Source organism: Schistocerca nitens, chromosome 12 (assembly GCF_023898315.1).
Source record: "Schistocerca nitens isolate TAMUIC-IGC-003100 chromosome 12, iqSchNite1.1, whole genome shotgun sequence".
Lineage (NCBI taxonomy): Eukaryota > Metazoa > Arthropoda > Insecta > Orthoptera > Acrididae > Schistocerca > Schistocerca nitens.
The window spans coordinates 141053497-141070359 of record NC_064625.1 but is presented as its reverse complement, the minus strand read 5'-3'; the positions used below and the strand labels follow the sequence as shown (position 1 = coordinate 141070359).

The 16863-nt window shown below is 40.7% G+C and overlaps 1 protein-coding gene across 2 annotated transcripts in view; it reads left to right on the top strand.

The window, feature by feature from the left end:
- LOC126215215 (uncharacterized) overlaps positions 1 to 12083 on the top strand; it is a 374241-nt gene extending 362158 nt beyond the window's left edge. For both annotated transcript variants that reach the window (XM_049941882.1, XM_049941881.1), the window contains one exon: positions 11247 to 12083. In XM_049941882.1, the coding sequence (XP_049797839.1) occupies positions 11247 to 11398 (152 nt within the window). In that variant the 3' untranslated portion in view covers positions 11399 to 12083. The remainder of the gene's footprint in view (positions 1 to 11246) is intronic.
- Positions 12084 to 16863: the final 4780 nt, after the last annotated feature.

Sequence of the window (16863 nt, the reverse complement as noted above, 5' to 3'; positions counted from 1 at the left end):
GCCATTAAATGGCTCATTATCTGGAAGTGTACTCTGCTTTCCAATGAAACTTGTGCCAGTAAGGCAATAGGCATGCAACATATATGCTACTCTCAATGGAAACTTGCACAATATGGAACTGCTGTCTAAGCAGATGGGGTTTGTTATGAGGAATGCTTGCAGTGCACTCACATTATGTACAACATCTCCTCCGTGTCCAATCCAATGATTTGGGAATTGTCTCTGCAACTGGTTTCTAGCCATCAGCGAAAAATGTGCCGGACACCCATCGTGTTGATACCACATACTGTTCCTTGTTCCTAAAGGTGTTTCTTCCAATAACAGACCTAATGTTTCTCGCAGGAATGTGGTGTTCTTCTTACCATTAAGATTTCCTTTGATGAAATAGGGGCCTGTAATTCTGCCTTCCAGAATCCCACACCGTACATTCACCGATCACGCTTTTTGGTGTGCAGTTTGCCACAGCCAACACGGATTTTCAGTTGCCCAATAATGCATGTTATGCAAATTAATAAATGTGTCAGCCTTCTGAATCTGAAGTTGAGCCCGTCGGCATAATTGAATGCTTTGCATACAATCCGTACCAGTTAATACAGTAAGGGTGATATTTATGCTGATGCAGAACGTGAACAACACTATTGTGGCTCATGCCAGGTTCCCTTGTGATTTGATGCAAACTAACACAAGGATCTCGAATCACAGTGGCAAGAGAACCAATTTCTGTTTCCTCGTTAGTAACTTTCCTTTGCCGGATATGTTTGCAGTGTGTCAAAGATCCAGTGGTTCTCAATTTGTCATACACATATTTAAATGTACAATGTGTAGGGTGAGTACGTTGAGGATATCTTTCAGCGTATAAGTCTCTAGCTCTCACTGAATTTCATTGGCATTCTCTGTAAGTGAGAAGCATATCGACTTGTTCTTCGAAGGAATACATCATTGATTCGACGATACTAATCTTACTGTTAGTGTTATATTGCAAAACTGTCGAATGGTGTTTGCATGTCAAAGGCACGTTAGATGGATACGCCATATTTGGCAAATCTTTACTATTTGCACGAGCACGATATACGAGAGAGAATTGTCAGAGCATGTGCTGATATGATAAGGAATCCCACTCAGTCCATGATAAGAAGATTGCAGCACTGGATTGGTACCAGTGGTCATTGTTTCAAACACCTTCTGTAAATTGATGTTCGTGCCACCTTTTCGACCTTCGTTGACCTACAAAGACCTTACGGTTACACATAATTGGATTTGTCTCGAAAGCCGCTATCAGAAAATAAATACCAAACTATACCATTCCATTTGAAAAAACAAAGTTGACCTTCATATCTCTGACGTAACCCCTCCTAGCAACAAAAAACCACCGTCATATTATGACCCCCTTGTCCCGTGTAACATTTGTCCCACAAACTTTTCAGCTACTATCATACTTTCACAGTTAATCTAAGTGGCAATAGTTAGTGACTCATCCTGTATAATGGTGTGTTTGAAAAGCAATGCCTCTGAATTTTTAATGTGAAAACTCCTTAAACTTTTTCAACAAAACAAATGTTATTGACATTCTACATTGTTATTCTTCACGTCTACCTATTTTTTCCTCAGTATAGTCACCATGGCGACGAACGTATTTGCCCCAACAAGAGACCAATTTCTTGATACCATCACCGTAGAATATTAGACTGTGTTGACGGAGGAACCACCTAACCTTAAATTTCGGAAACAGATTAAAATCAGATGGGGTGAAGTCATCACTGTATGAAGAATGATTGATGACAGTGATCCAAGCATTGGATTATGTCGCTGCACTCATTTGTGGTCTGGTGTTACTGTGTAAAAGGAGAGGATTTTCCATATGTGGACAAATATTTTCTGTGGATAGAAACTCAGTTACAGCATGCTGTTTAGCACACACCAACATATTTATCTTCCACACAACCGTGTTGCACACTACAATTCGGTGCCCTGTAGCAGCAGAGAGCTGCAGGTATATACGAGGCGTGTTTTTCAAGTAAGTACCGTTTTGAAATTAAAAAAATACGTACTAAGATATCTCAATAATTTCATTTTTACATGAAAGCCTGTACCTGAATCTACTTTTCTACATAATTTCCGTCAATATTGAGGCACTTGTCATAGCGTTGTACCAGTTTTTGAATACCCTCCTCATATAAGTCTGCCGCCTGACTCGTTAACCACTGCATCACCACTGTTTCGACTTCGTCGTCGTCTCGAAGACGCTGACCGCCCAGGTGCTTCTTCAAGTGCAAGAACAGATGGTAGTCACTGGGGCTGTACGGTGAATGATCTAGAGTTTCCCATCGAAAAGATGTGATGAGATCTTTGGTCTGATTCGCCACATGTGGACGGGCATTGTCTTGCAGCAAAACGATGCCCTTGCTCAATTTCCATGGACTGTTGCTTTGATTCTGGTGTGACGTAGGCCACCCGTGTTTCGTCACCCTTAACAATTAGTCAATGTACTGACTAAACGTTTGGATTTGTGCACATCCGTCAATATTTTCAGTACCCAACGTGCGCACAATTTTCGGTAATTCAAGTGCTCGGTCACAATGCCATACAAAACACTATGAGAAACATTAGGAAAGTCATCCCGCAAGGAGGAGATCATAAAGCGTCTGTTTTGCCTCACCTTATTGTCCATTTCCTGCACCAAACTTTCATTAACGACCGAAGGACATCCACTCCGTTGTTCATCGTGCACATTTGTGCGGCCATCTTTAAATACTCTCACCCACTTTCTTACCATTCCATCACTCATAATGTTTTCTCCATAAACTGCACAGATCTCATGATGAATAGAATATTGATCGCTTTTAGGCCTTTAGCACTAAGAAATCTTATAACAGCCTGTGCTTCACAGTCGGCGGAACTCACAATTATCGTAGGCATCTTAAACACTCAGTACACAACGTAAACAAGGAAGAATCACTGTAATGGCGTCAGTGCGTAGATTAAGGTACAGGCTTTCATGTAAAAATAAAATTATTGAGATATCTCAGCACATCTTTTTTTAATTTCAAAACGGTACTTACTTAAAAAAAAAAAAAACCTCCTCGTAGAATGAAGAATACAGATGTAAAATGTTTATAATGTTGGTTTAAAAGAGATTTAATAGTTTTCACATAAATAATTTGGACGTGTTACTTTTCAGCACATCCTCGTACAAACTGATTCTTTAAAAGAAGAAAACAGCAACCAACCACCGTCATTATGCTATTTATTTACACAAATAGCTCCATTACTAGTTTTGAACTGACAGGTTCATCTTCAGACTGATTTTTCACATTTGTATTAAATTTATCATTGTCTGCATCAGTAGTTGAACAAAAAACAGCCAACAACTAATGTGAGCAATAACGAATGTGTTCAGCCATCTGAAGATGAACCTGTCCATTCAAACTAGTAATGAAGTTATTTGTGTAAATAAAGAGCACTAATGACAGTGGCTGGTTGGTGTTTTCTGCTTTGCTGAGTACCACCTTATAAGAACTTTTTTATTGGCACTTAATACCAGCCAGTTTCCCAGCGTAGCACTTGGAGCATTCTTAATAAAGTATTTATTTTCTAATTTGTCTCATTATGATGGTGCATTGTTGGCACAGGCTTCCACCAACTCAGTACAGATTCTACATGGTATTTCACTTACCAGTGAGGTTTTTGATTTCTCTGGCTTCTCTAGCATCATTCTATGGGCCAGTGGTGTGTACCAGAGCTTGTGACATGTTCTTGTAACAAACTAACAAACAGTAAATCAGTTACGTAACTTTACTTTTCTGGGGTGATAATTAAAATTCTGTGAGCACTCCTAAACTATTTCAATTCAGATTACACCAATGAAGAAAAGACAGAAAATATTGAAGATAGTGATGACAGAGAAGAGTATATGTGTGAATGTCCAGGTGGTGCCTAATATGACCTGACATTTATTTATGCAACAAATTTTTTAGGCTAATGATTTTTATACTTCTTAGCTGACGAACAAGCACTGGTGTCCCTCTTTTTCCTTTTTCCCTTCAAGACAAATTGGCCTGAGTGTATGTGTGTGTGTGTGTGTGTGTTTTCACAAACTGGTTCACTTCTGCCATGTATGATCTATGAGATTAACTTCACCCTTTACACCAGGCATGTAGACCAAAAGTATCACAAAGATGCTCAGCCAATTCTAGTGGCAGACGCAAGAGAGGCGGTCTGCATCATGTTATGGTCTACTGTTAAAGTTCTAAGGATTTACATTCCTAGAAGAGTCAAGCAATATATTGCTTACTCCTATTTAAATGTCGTGGAAAGACCGTGAAGGTAAAATTAGAGATTTGAGACCGCACGAAGGCTTAATAACAATTTTTCTTCCTGAAAACCATATTGACTGGAACAGCAAAAGGGGGAAGTGACTTTGATACATAAAATACATTTCGCCGTGCACTATAAGGTATCTTATGCTATATAGATGTAGATTTCTGTTTTTGTGGATGTTGTGAAGTGAGGTGCAGTAGCACTCAAAAGTATTTTGCAGAAGTGTGTAATAGAAAAAAAAACAGTGGATAGTTGAAATGTGTGTAATTATAATCCATTCAGTACAAAACCTCATTTAGTTTAAACAGTTATTATGCATCGAACCAGAAATAACAATTCTTCTGACTCAAAAGTAATTTGTAGGTCTAAGTATGTAAGAAAAAAAAACAGAGATATTTTAGAATCTGAAGAAAAAAATCAGTATTTCACTGCATGCCCATGGGCTTGGATCACAGCTGCGGATCTATTTGGCTCTGAATCCACAAGGTTTTGTAAACTGGGAGTTTTGACCATTTGTCCAACAAGGCAGCAGCAAATTGAGCCTTGTTTGAGCAGCTTCTATTATGAGCACATCAATACACAATGCGTCCTGAGTGGATTTATCCAGGCTCTGGCTTGGCCACTCCAAAAGTTTGACTTTTTATCCGAAAAGAATTTTTTTAAATGGTCGGAGGTGTGTTTTGAATCACTGTCCTGCTGAAATGTCCAAATACGCATGTGGCATATTCTTTCTCCCAGATGAAATCGTATTTTCTAAAATGTCACTGTGCAGGAAACTATCCATTTTGCCGTGTATTTGACCTAGAGGATCAGCATCAGATTCAGAAAAGCATCTCCACACCATGCGCTGCCACCACCGTGCTTAGTGGTTGGAATCTGGTACTTTATGCTGTCCTTTTAGTTTTTGATTGATGTACGTACTGCATAACTCCACAAAACATTAGACCATGTTCGATGTTTCTTTGCAAATTCTACCCTGGCATCCCTATTTTTTTTTTTTTAATTTGTGAATTGTTTATGTGATGGTTGTCTACCATTTAAATCACCTGCTTCTGGGTGATGTTCTACAGTTGAGACATGTGAGTTCAGTCCATGATGCTGCTCCAGATCATCCCTAATTTGTCGAGCTGATTTTCCTGGAGCCCTGACCTCAGCTAATTGGCTTTTCCTCGCTCCTGTTTTGCCATCGAATACACCCACATATTAATTGTTGTATGCAATGATCTCTAGCAATGCTAGATTGCCAATCTCCCTTCTTCAAAGCATGGAAAACAGCTTGTTTTATATCAGCTGAGTATTCTTTGTGTTTTTGCATGCTTCTAGTTATCTCTACAAATAAACAAATACTGTCTGAATGCTTAATTGACAATAGTTGATCAATACTGTACAAAATGCCTTTCAGCTAAAGGAATACATACTTACATTGTTATTGTATGATCTTGGTCATTTACTAGATACAGAACCACAGTGACAGGAAACTTTTGTTGGAGTGCCGCAGTTGTGTGTGTGTAGCTCTGTTATGAATACATTCAAATGATACTGGAAACATAACACCATAACTAAAAAATACTTTTGAGTGCTACTGTACATGTCATATGTTGGAAATTCTATAACTGGTGCGTCACCATCAACTTTTTCATCTTCATATTGATATGCTTGGATCACAAACACAGTTCCTCTCCTTTCTTTATTGCCAGTACCTATTTTTCCAGTACTCGTTCATCTTCTCTCCATGTTATATTTTCCCTTTTCTGTCCATTTTGTTCACAATTTCTTATCTCTTCTGCCTTGTAAACCTTCTAAATTTAATGCAGTGCGTCCAGAAATTCTCTCTGCAACGGTGGGCTCCACTTCTCGCGTTGCAGGGCGTGTAAGGTTGGCAGCACACTCATGTCGCTGTATAAGCTAGTGGGCTGGGACGCACTGCTAGTGGCTGCAGTTATGTTTGGAGATGGGATCAGTATTATTAAATTAAAACAATGAAATTAATTAATTATATTAATTGCATTTAAATACACTATACTCGCCAGTATCACAGCAGTGCTGTAAGCGTTTTCCTCCTCCTTGAATGCTTAGTTCAACATGTTTACATATGAAACTTCCTGGCAGATTAAAACTGTGTGCCCGACCGAGACTCGAACTCGGGACCTTTGCCTTTCGCGGGCAAGTGCTCCGAGTACCGGGCGTGAGTCGTGCTTCGGTAGCTCAGTTGGTAGAGCACTTGCCCGCGAAAGGCAAAGGTCCCGAGTTCGATTCTCAGTCGGGCACACAGTTTTAATCTGCCAGGAAGTTTCATATCAGCGCACACAGCGCACACTCCGCTGCAGAGTGAAAATCTCATTCTGGAAACGTCCTCCAAGCTGTGGCTAAGCCATATCTCCGCTATATCCTTTCTTTCAGGAGTGCTAGTTCTGCATGGTTCGCAGGAGAGCTTCTGTAAAGTTTGGAAGGTAGGAGACGAGATACTGGCAGAAGTAAAGCTGTGAGTACTGGGCGTGAGTCGTGCTTCGGTAGCTCAGATGGTAGAGCACTTGCCCGCGAAAGGCAAAGGTCCTGAGTTCGAGTCTCGGTCGGGCACACAGTTTTAATCTGCCAGGAAGTTTCATATCAGCGCACACTCCGCTGCAGAGTGAAAATCTCATTCTCTTTACATATATTTGTGAACACCTTTACCAATGTTTCACATGTAGCCGAATTCAGATAATCAATTACCTCTGTCTTTTGTTCATATATTGTGTTTGGGTTATTCTGATACACAAATGTTTTAATCGCACCCCAAAGGAAATAGTTGGGCAGAGACAGGTCTGGTAAGAGACCTTTCATAATTACTCTGTCTCAAAAGATTTCATGTAAAAGTTATACGGGATGGTGTTCCGTGTAAGCAGTAGCATTGTCTTCTTGGAAAAATGAATGACTGATCTCATTTTCATTCAGCAGAGCAATAAATGGATAAATTATTTGGCAACAATTGGCATCAGAAATGATGGTAGTATCAAAAAAGATTGGCCGTATAATTTGCGCTTGTGTTATGACAGCCCACACTCTGATTTCTCTGCGTGCAATGGTGTTCCTCTTATGGGATGTGGATTTTCTGATGACCAAATCCGTGAATTTTGGGAATTAATGTAGCCAGATAGGTGAAACCCAGCCTCATCAGTGAAAAAGGTTCAATCTAAAATGCGAACTCCACATCGGTTAACAAATCCCTGAAACCATTCACAGTATGCTGTTTGTTTCACATGGTCCATACAATGTAATTAATACACAGCAGTAATTTTTTTATGAATACATCCCCAGTTCTTTGGTTACAGCCTTACGTGCTGTCGTATAAGAGACTTTAGCCTCTTGCAATGATCCCCTCAATGATTTTCTCGAACTCCACAACATGGTGTCCGAAATGTTGTCAAGCTTCCATTCTATTAAAATTGTGAGCCTGCCAGTTTGTGGAGCATCATGAACTGAACCTGTTATCTGGAATTTGCGAATTAAATCACGTACGGTGTCACACGATGTGGGCGCCTCGAAACAGCAAAACGCAGTATAACTTGCTGCCTCACATACTCCGTAAAGTTTGCTCCTGCACAGAAAACCTCTTCCATTATAAATGCTCTCTTAGCTACAGTAAGAATTCTCATTACACACAGTTTACACAAGAACTAGACAATAATACAGCTAACAGCTGCAGTGCATACAGAACACTACTATCCCCACCTTATCACTGCAAGTCCTTGGGACTACAACCCCCTCAGTGGCATTGTAGCGAGAAGGAAGTACTTCTCTGGGCGGTATCACTAACATGGTGTCTTGCTGCTTCGGTAAGTCCATCGAAGCACAGTACTAGCGCTCAGTCGCCAGGTTCCATGTAGGTGGTGATCCTGCTGAATTGGAGTGTTTAAGGATGCCAGTTGTTAATTGTCAACAACGTTTGTACTATACTTGTTTTAATACAGAAATTGCTTTGTCACACACATCACAGAATCAGCAATTGCAATACGGCGGCTCTGGACTACGCCGTTATATTCGACCCTTTACACACATTAACACTGTTTTCTGACTTTACATAATGATAGATACTGCCCACGACACGTGGCATTCTTATAACTAATAACTTTACTTTATATCTTGTTTAACATCTGAAATATGCACTTGCGACCGTTCTTTTAGAGCCGCCCCGGTTACTCGACCGTGCATTTTGTGTGGCTCCTCGTGACTGACTCGGCCTGTCTTCCCGAAGGACGAGAGAGACCACCCCACCTTTCTCCCTCAGCCAAGAAGGACACTTATCTCTGGTAGATAGACACAATAAAAAACACACAAACACACACAGAAATTTCAAGCTTTCCCGAAGGACGAGAGAGACCACCCCACCTTTCTCCCTCAGCCAAGAAGGACACTTCTCTCTGGTAGATAGACACAATAATAACCACACAAACACACACACAAATTTCGAGCTTTCGCAACCCAAGGTTGCTTCATCAGGAAAGAGGGAAGGAGAGGGAAAGACAAAAGGATGTGGGTTTTAAGGGAGAGGGTAAGGAGTCATTCCAATCCCGGGAGCAGAAAGACTTACCTTAGGGGGAAAAAAGGACAGGTATACACTCGCGCGCACGCACACACACACACACACACACACACACACACACACACACACACACACACACACACACACACACATATATATATATATCCATCTGCACATATACAGAGACACAGGCAGACATATGTAAATGCATTTTATTGTGCCTGGTGCATGTTCCATTTTAGCGAGTTTTAACAGGTTCTTTTACTTTTTATTATTCTGATGATGGATTTTTTAACATTCACAGCATCTTCGTTTAAAGATGCTGTGAATGTTAAAAAATATATCGGCTCAACCACTTGTTTATAGTGTAAAACACTAAGATTGACGCGTTTCGAAAGTCAAGCTTCCATCATCAGAATAATAAAAAGTAAAAGAACCTGTTAAAACTCGCTAAAATGGAGAAAGAAACATCCCACACAGGAAAAATATGTCTGCTTGTGTCTGTATATGTGCAGATGGATATGTGTGTGTGTGTGTGTGCGTGTGTGTGCACGCGAGTGTATACCTGTCCCTATTTCCCCCTAAGGTAAGTCTTTCCGCTTCCGGTATTGGAATGACTCCTTACCCTCTCCCTTAAAACCCACATCCTTTTGTCTTTCCCTCTCCTTCCCTCTTTCCTGATGAAGAAACTGTGGGTTGTGAAAGCTTGATATTTGTGTGTGTGTTTGTGTGTTTTTAATTGTATCTATCTACCAGCGCTTTCCCATTTGGTAAGTCACAGCATCTTTATATATATATATATATATATATATATATATATATATATATATATATATATATATATATATATATATATATATATATATATATTCTCCAAATCTTCAGCCAATGGGCGTTCAGATCACTGTTGCTAGGCAGATCTGACATCACATTTGCGGACATTGTGACGGAAATTTGTCTCCGAACACTGTCTCAGATTGTAAGATTCTACTCCCAAATAGTTGGATCCTGTCCCTACAAAGCTTGCACAACATTGCCTCCTATGATTTCATCACTAATACTCCTTGCTGACGCTTAATTGTCAAATGTATGTGTAGCCTTGCTGCTACGGAGCATTCCCGATCGCATAAATATGCATAACACTTGGCTTAAACACGTGAAGGGAATGCATCTATGCATTATGGGACACTTGCATGCGAGAGATACGAAGCATCCACTATGGACTGACTTTGCGGACACATGGTATTTTATTCTTGAAAATGTTTCTTTCTGTTATTTTCAATTCTTTGATGATTTTCCTTCCTAGTTATTTTGCTTTTTCTGTGATGCAGCTATTGTTTGTTCTTTTTCCAGAAATACAGAAATATTTGTTTTGTTAGCCTGGTCTCATTCAGGTAGATGTGTCCAAAAAAGATGAATTTTCACCTTGCCATTACTTCTGATGTTTTCTCTATATTTTTTTAGATATCTTCATTACTTCCAAGTTTCCAACCATTTGTAGTTTGTATTCCAAACATTATTTTTCTAATAATCTCCCATCCAGGTATGTCTGTTATGTCCAGCTTATAGTTCATTGTTTAGCATTCACTTGTGTGTAAACATTCGTGTCCCACCACTGTGGTATAGTGTTTTATTTGTTTTTTCCCCCAATATATACATTTCTTGCTGCAGATATTTTTTTCCATCCCATACGCTCCTTCCATATTTTTAACTTTTACATCTATTGCAAATTTTTCTAGTCCATTCTGCTGTATATTTTCACTAAGATATTTAAGTTTACTATGATGCTCTATTTTACTTATTTATGTTCCTATGTGTTCTGGTGCTTTTTTATGTTTGTAGTGAATTGTGTTCTTTCAGCTGAAATTTTGAGACCAGTACTATCCTCACTGTCAAACCTGTAGTTAAATGCTGTCTTTTTTCCCTTGTACATTCTCTTAAGTATAGTCAGCAGCTCGTGGTCTCGCGGTTGAATTCTCGCTTCCCAAGCACGGGGACCCAGGTTCGATTCCCGGCGGGGTCAGGGATTTTCACCTGCCTCAAGTTGACTGGGTACTGGGTGTTTGTGCTGTCATCACCATTCCTCAAAGTGCCGAGATTGGACTGAGCGAAGGTTGGGAATTTGTACGGGCACTGATAACCGCGCAGTTGAGCGCCCCGCAGATCGATCATCATCATAATCATCATCATCTTAAGTATAATGCACTAACATTTTGTGGGTGTGTATGTGTGTGTGTAGTGTTCTTATTTCATCATTTTTGAATTGAGATTTCACACACACACACACACACACATATAGAGAGAGAGAGAGAGAGAGAGAGAGGATATGCTGCTTAGCTAGTAAAGTAGACATAATTCTTCCTGAAAATAATAAGCTTGTTACTAATGTTATGTTTCTTCAACACAGGTCATTATGTTTGTGATGTGTACCATAGGACAACAGGCAAATGGTATTCATATAATGATAAAATGGTTAAAGAAATATATGAAACGACATTATTTAGTGCAAAGAGACAGAAGACAGGATATATTTATGTGTATCAAAATAAAAATTGTTGATTGGTGAAATGATAAGCAACTGGATATTTAAGAAGAATGAACTCTGTTTATACCGATCAGCAAGGGGAGTCTCTTCATTGCGTGTTTTTATCGTTTTTGTTACCATTGCTACAGTTCTGTTTTATCACTGTTTTCTGATCAGTTACCATTATAAGTTATTTTTGAAATGTTAGGTACTTACACATTGTTCCCTTCAGTACTTAATTTATTTTAAGTTTATTTTCTCTGTTATATTTGTTGAATGTGGATGCTCAAGATATGTGCAACCATTACACATATTCATCTCTCTTATTTCTTTTTTCTTTTTTAAAAATAATTTATTGTGTGAGTATCAAATTTTGTGTCTGCTTTTGTAAATTTTTATATGACTATTATGTAGATATAGATGTAGATGTGATGTGTCAGAAACTATGCATTTTGTAAATTTTTATGTGATTATTGTGTGTGACTTATGTGCTGTATCAGAACCTGTGAGTTACGTAAATTTTTATGTGATTATTGTGTGCTGTATCAGAACCTATATACAGTTTTTTCCATAATGGAATTTACTTTTAGAACTTACTGTTCTGACATTTGAAATACTTTTGTGTTTATTATTACTTGTAATAAACTGTACAAAGAAATGATCTGTGAATATACATATACTATTTTTCTAGTGCTGGTATTGTATTTATATTCAGAGAAAACATTATGAGGAAGTGCAGTGAACTGAATAAAATGTCATGTCTCTAAGTGTATTACTTCTCACTTGTTTGCTATTAAGTGTAGATACTACATCCTGTAGTTTGTGTACCCCTTTGCTCATGCTATTTGGAATGAGCCTAAGCGTAGCCATCGTGGCCAGATTCCATTTCAATAACATGTTATTAGCTGTATTTGCATCATGATGAGAGAAAACTACACTAATAGCCATTAAAAATGCTACACCAAGAAGAAATGCAGATGACGGGTATTCATTGGACAAATATATTATACTAGAACTGACATGTGGTTACATTTTCACACAATTTGGGTGCATAGATCCTGAGAAATCAGTACCCAGAACAACCACCTCTGGCCATAATAACGGCCTTGATAAGCCTGGGCATTGAGTCAAACAGAGCTTGGATGGCGTGTACAGGTACAGCTGCCCATGCAGCTTCAACACGATACCACAGTTCATCAAGAGCAGTGACTGGCGTATTGTGACAAGCCAGTTGCTCGGCCACCATTGACCAGACGTTTTCAATTGGTGAGAGATCTAGAGAATGTGCTGGCCAGGGCAGCAGTCGAACATTTTCTGTATCCAGAAAGGCCCGTACAGGACTTGCAACATGCGGTCGTGTGTTATCCTGATGAAATGTATGGTTTCGCAGGGATCGAATGAAGGGTAGAGCCACGGGTCGTAACACATCTGAAATGTAACGTCCACTGTTCAAAGTGCCGTCAATGCGAACAAGAGGTGACCGAGACGTGTAACCAATGGCACCCCATACCATCACGTCGGGTGATACGCCAGTGTGGCGATGATGAATACACGCTTCCATGATGCTGTAAACAGAACCTGGATTCATCCGAAAAAATGACGTTTTGCCATTCGTGCACCCAGGTTTGTCGTCGAGTACACCATCGCAGGCGCTCCTGTCTGTGATGCAGCGTCGAGGGTAACCGCAGCCGTGGTCTCCGAGCTGATAGTCCACGCTGCTGCAAACGTCGTCGAACTGTTCGTGCAGATGGTTGTGGTCTTGCAAATGTCCCCATCTGTTGACTCAGGGATCGAGTCGTGGCTGCACGATCCGTTACAGCCATGTGGATAAGATGCCTGTCATCTCAACTGCTAGTGATACGAGGCCGTTGGGATGCAGCACGATGCTCCGTATTACACTCCTGAACCCACCAATTCCATATTCTGCTAACAGTCATCAGATCTTGACCAGTGTGAGCAGCAATGTCCCGATACGATAAACCGCAATCGCGATAGGCTACAATCTGACCTTTATGAAAGTTGGAGACGTGATGGTTCGCATTTCTCCTCCTTACACGAGGCATCACAACAACTTTTCACCAGGCAACGCCAGTCAACTGCTGTTTGTGTATGAGAAATCGGTTGGAAACTTTCCTCATGTCAGCACATTGTAGGTGTCGCCACCGTTGCCAACCTTGTGTGAATGCTCTGAAAAGTTAATCATTTGCATATCACAGCATCTTCTTCCTGTCAGTTAAATTTCGCGTCTGTAGCACATCATCTTTGTGGTATGGCAATTTTAATGGCCAGTAGTGTATTAATACACTGACAGAAAAAAAATCCCAACCCCAAGAAGTAGTTGTGGGGCATAGAAGAAAGTTGGTACACATGTTTCTACATCAGAAAGATAATGTGTATTCAAATTCCATGTCAGTCGCATAAGAGTGGCGCTAGTATGAGGATGCAACTCAGGTTTGCTTTAACTACGCGCCATAAAGATCGTGGGAGTTAGTTACCTTTGGGACTGCATGTGGTGAGTTGATGTTAGTAAAAATGCCTTTAAAGTGACGAAGATGTCTAAACACCAACTTACTGAGTCTGAACGAGGTCGTATAGTTGGGCTTCGAGAAGCTGGACATTCCTTCTGCGATATTGCAGAAAGACTTGGTAGGAATGTAGCCACTGTGCAGGATTGCTGGCAGCAATGGTCACGGGAATACTCGGTCACAAGAATCCGAGGCTTCGGACAGCCATGTGGCTCTCCTGGGAGGAATGACCATCGTGTTCGGCGTATGACTCTGGTGCATTGTACTGCATCTGCAGCAGCAATTTGAGCAGCAGTAGTCACCACAGTCAGACAACAAACTGTTATAAATTGATTACTCCTAGGACAGCTCCGAGCAAGATGCTCTGTAGTGCACATTCCATTGACCCCAAACCACCGCCATTTGTGACATTAGTGGTGTCAAATCTGAGCTCACGGGAAGGTAAGATGGAGGCCTGTTGTGTTTTCTCATGAAAGCTGGTTCTGCCTTGGTACCAGTGTTAGCTGTCTGTTGGTTAGGAGGCGGCCAGTTAAGGTCGTGTAACCAACTTCTCTGTGTGCTAGACACTCTGAATGTACTCCTGAAGTTGTGGTCTCTGGTGCGATTTTATATTTGAAACGGCAATAAAAACTAAACGAGCAGCGATAGAAATACACCGTTTGTTGCAATATGCTTGGGACAACAGTACATTTTCAGGCGGACAAACTTTCGAAATTACAGTAGTTACAATTTTCAACAACAGATGGCGCTGCAAGTGATGTGAAAGAAATAGAAGACAGCGCAGTCTGTGGGTGCGCCATTCTGTACGTCGTCTTTCTGCTGTAAGCGTGTGCTGTTCACAACGTGCAAGTGTGCTGTAGACAACATGGTTTATTCCTTAGAACAGAGGATTTTTCTGGTGTTGGAATTCCACCGCCTAGAACACAGTGTTGTTGCAACAAGACGAAGTTTTCAACGGAGGTTTAATGTAACCAAAGGACCGAAAAGCGATACAATAAAGGATCTGTTTGAAAAATTTAAACGGACTGGGAACGTGACGGATGAACGTGCTGGAATGGTAGGGCGACCGCGTACGGCAACCACAGAGGGCAACGCGCAGCTAGTGCAGCAGGTGATCCAACAGCGGCCTCGGGTTTCCGTTCGCCGTGTTGCAGCTGCGGTCCATATGATGCCAACGTCCACGTATCGTCTCATGCGCCAGAGTTTACACCTCTATCCACACAAAATTCAAACGCGGCAACCCCTCAGCACCGCTACCATTGCTGCACGAGAGACATTCGCTAACGATATAGTGCACAGGATTGATGACGGCGATATGCATGTGGGCAGCATTTGGTTTACTGACGAAGCTTATTTTTACCTGGACGGCTTCGTCAATAAACAGAACTGGCGCATATGGGCAACCGAAAAGCCCCATGTTGCAGTCCCATCGTCCCTGCATCCTCAAAAAGTACTGGTCTGGGCCGCCATTTCTTCCAAAGGAATCACTGGCCCATTTTTCAGATCCGAAACGATTACTGCATCACGCTATCTGGACATTCTTCGTGAATTTGTGGCGGTACAAACTGCCTTAGACGACACTGCGAACACCTCGTGGTTTATGCAAGATGGTGCCCGGCCACATCGCACGGCCGACGTCTTTAATTTCCTGAATGAATATTTCGATGATCGTGTGATTGCTTTGGGCTATCCGAAACATACAGGAGGCGGCGTGGATTGGCCTCCCTATTCGTCAGACATGAACCCCTGTGACTTCTTTCTGTGGGGACACTTGAAAGACCAGGTGTACCGCCAGAATCCAGAAACAATTGAACAGCTGAAGCAGTACATCTCATCTGCATGTGAAGCGATTCCGCCAGACACGTTGTCAAAGGTTTCGGGTAATTTCATTCAGAGACTACTCCATATTATTGCTACGCATGGTGGATATGTGGAAAATATCGTACTATAGAGTTTCCCAGACCGCAGCGCCATCTGTTGTTGAAAATTGTAACTACTGTAATTTCGAAAGTTTGTCTACCTGAAAATGTACTGTTGTCCCAAGCATATTGCAACAAACGGTGTATTTCTATCGCTGCTCGTTTAGTTTGTATCGCCGTTTCAAATATACCGGTGATTTTTGAAACACCCTGTATTAGCCACCCTGGTGAAGGCTGTTTGCAATAGTTGTCAAAATATTGGTAAATGTATCACATCATGACACAGTCACACAGCCAGCAGAGTTTTATTAAGTAGGGGAAGGGGAGACAGTGTGTTAAATGAAGTTTTGACCATAGAAAATAAATGGAATAAAGCAGACAATAAATGACACACATTGCCCCAGAAGCATGTAACATCCCTATGGCTCTAGATAAAAGCTATCTTACAAAAAATGGATTGACACACAACTCCAGCAAAACATGGGCAAAAGTTTCTGACATGAAACTCTTGTATAAGCTAAAATTACCATCACAAGGTAATTAAATCATTGATGGACTCACACATTTTAAACGGTTAGAAGATAGACCAAAAGCTCTGTGGGAAGTATCACATTACACTCTTGTCCAGGAACTAAAGCTTTACCACAAGCAATCCTGTCGGAGGAATGTTAGCAACTGAGCATTATACCAGAGGTTGAAAATACTACAGTTGTAAGCTTCATTTATTTAGAACACGACCGGTTTCGGGGTCTTCAGATGTTAATAGTTTGTGCCGTGACCTGGAGCATTGTGGTGGATGAGTACTTCTCCATGTTCTGCATCCTGTACTAGTCCACCACGGTACTCGGAGTCACAGCACGAACTAGTAACACCTGAAAATGGATGTATAAATGCTCGAAACCGGTTGTGTTCTAAATAGAAGAAGCTTACAGCTGTAGCAGTATCTTCAACCTCTGATAAAGCATTATTATATGAATAGTCATTATTGCCCTGGACAATGAAATGCTAATTGTGTTTACTGTGCATGTCTACACTCTGTTGTGTGCTTTTATTTTT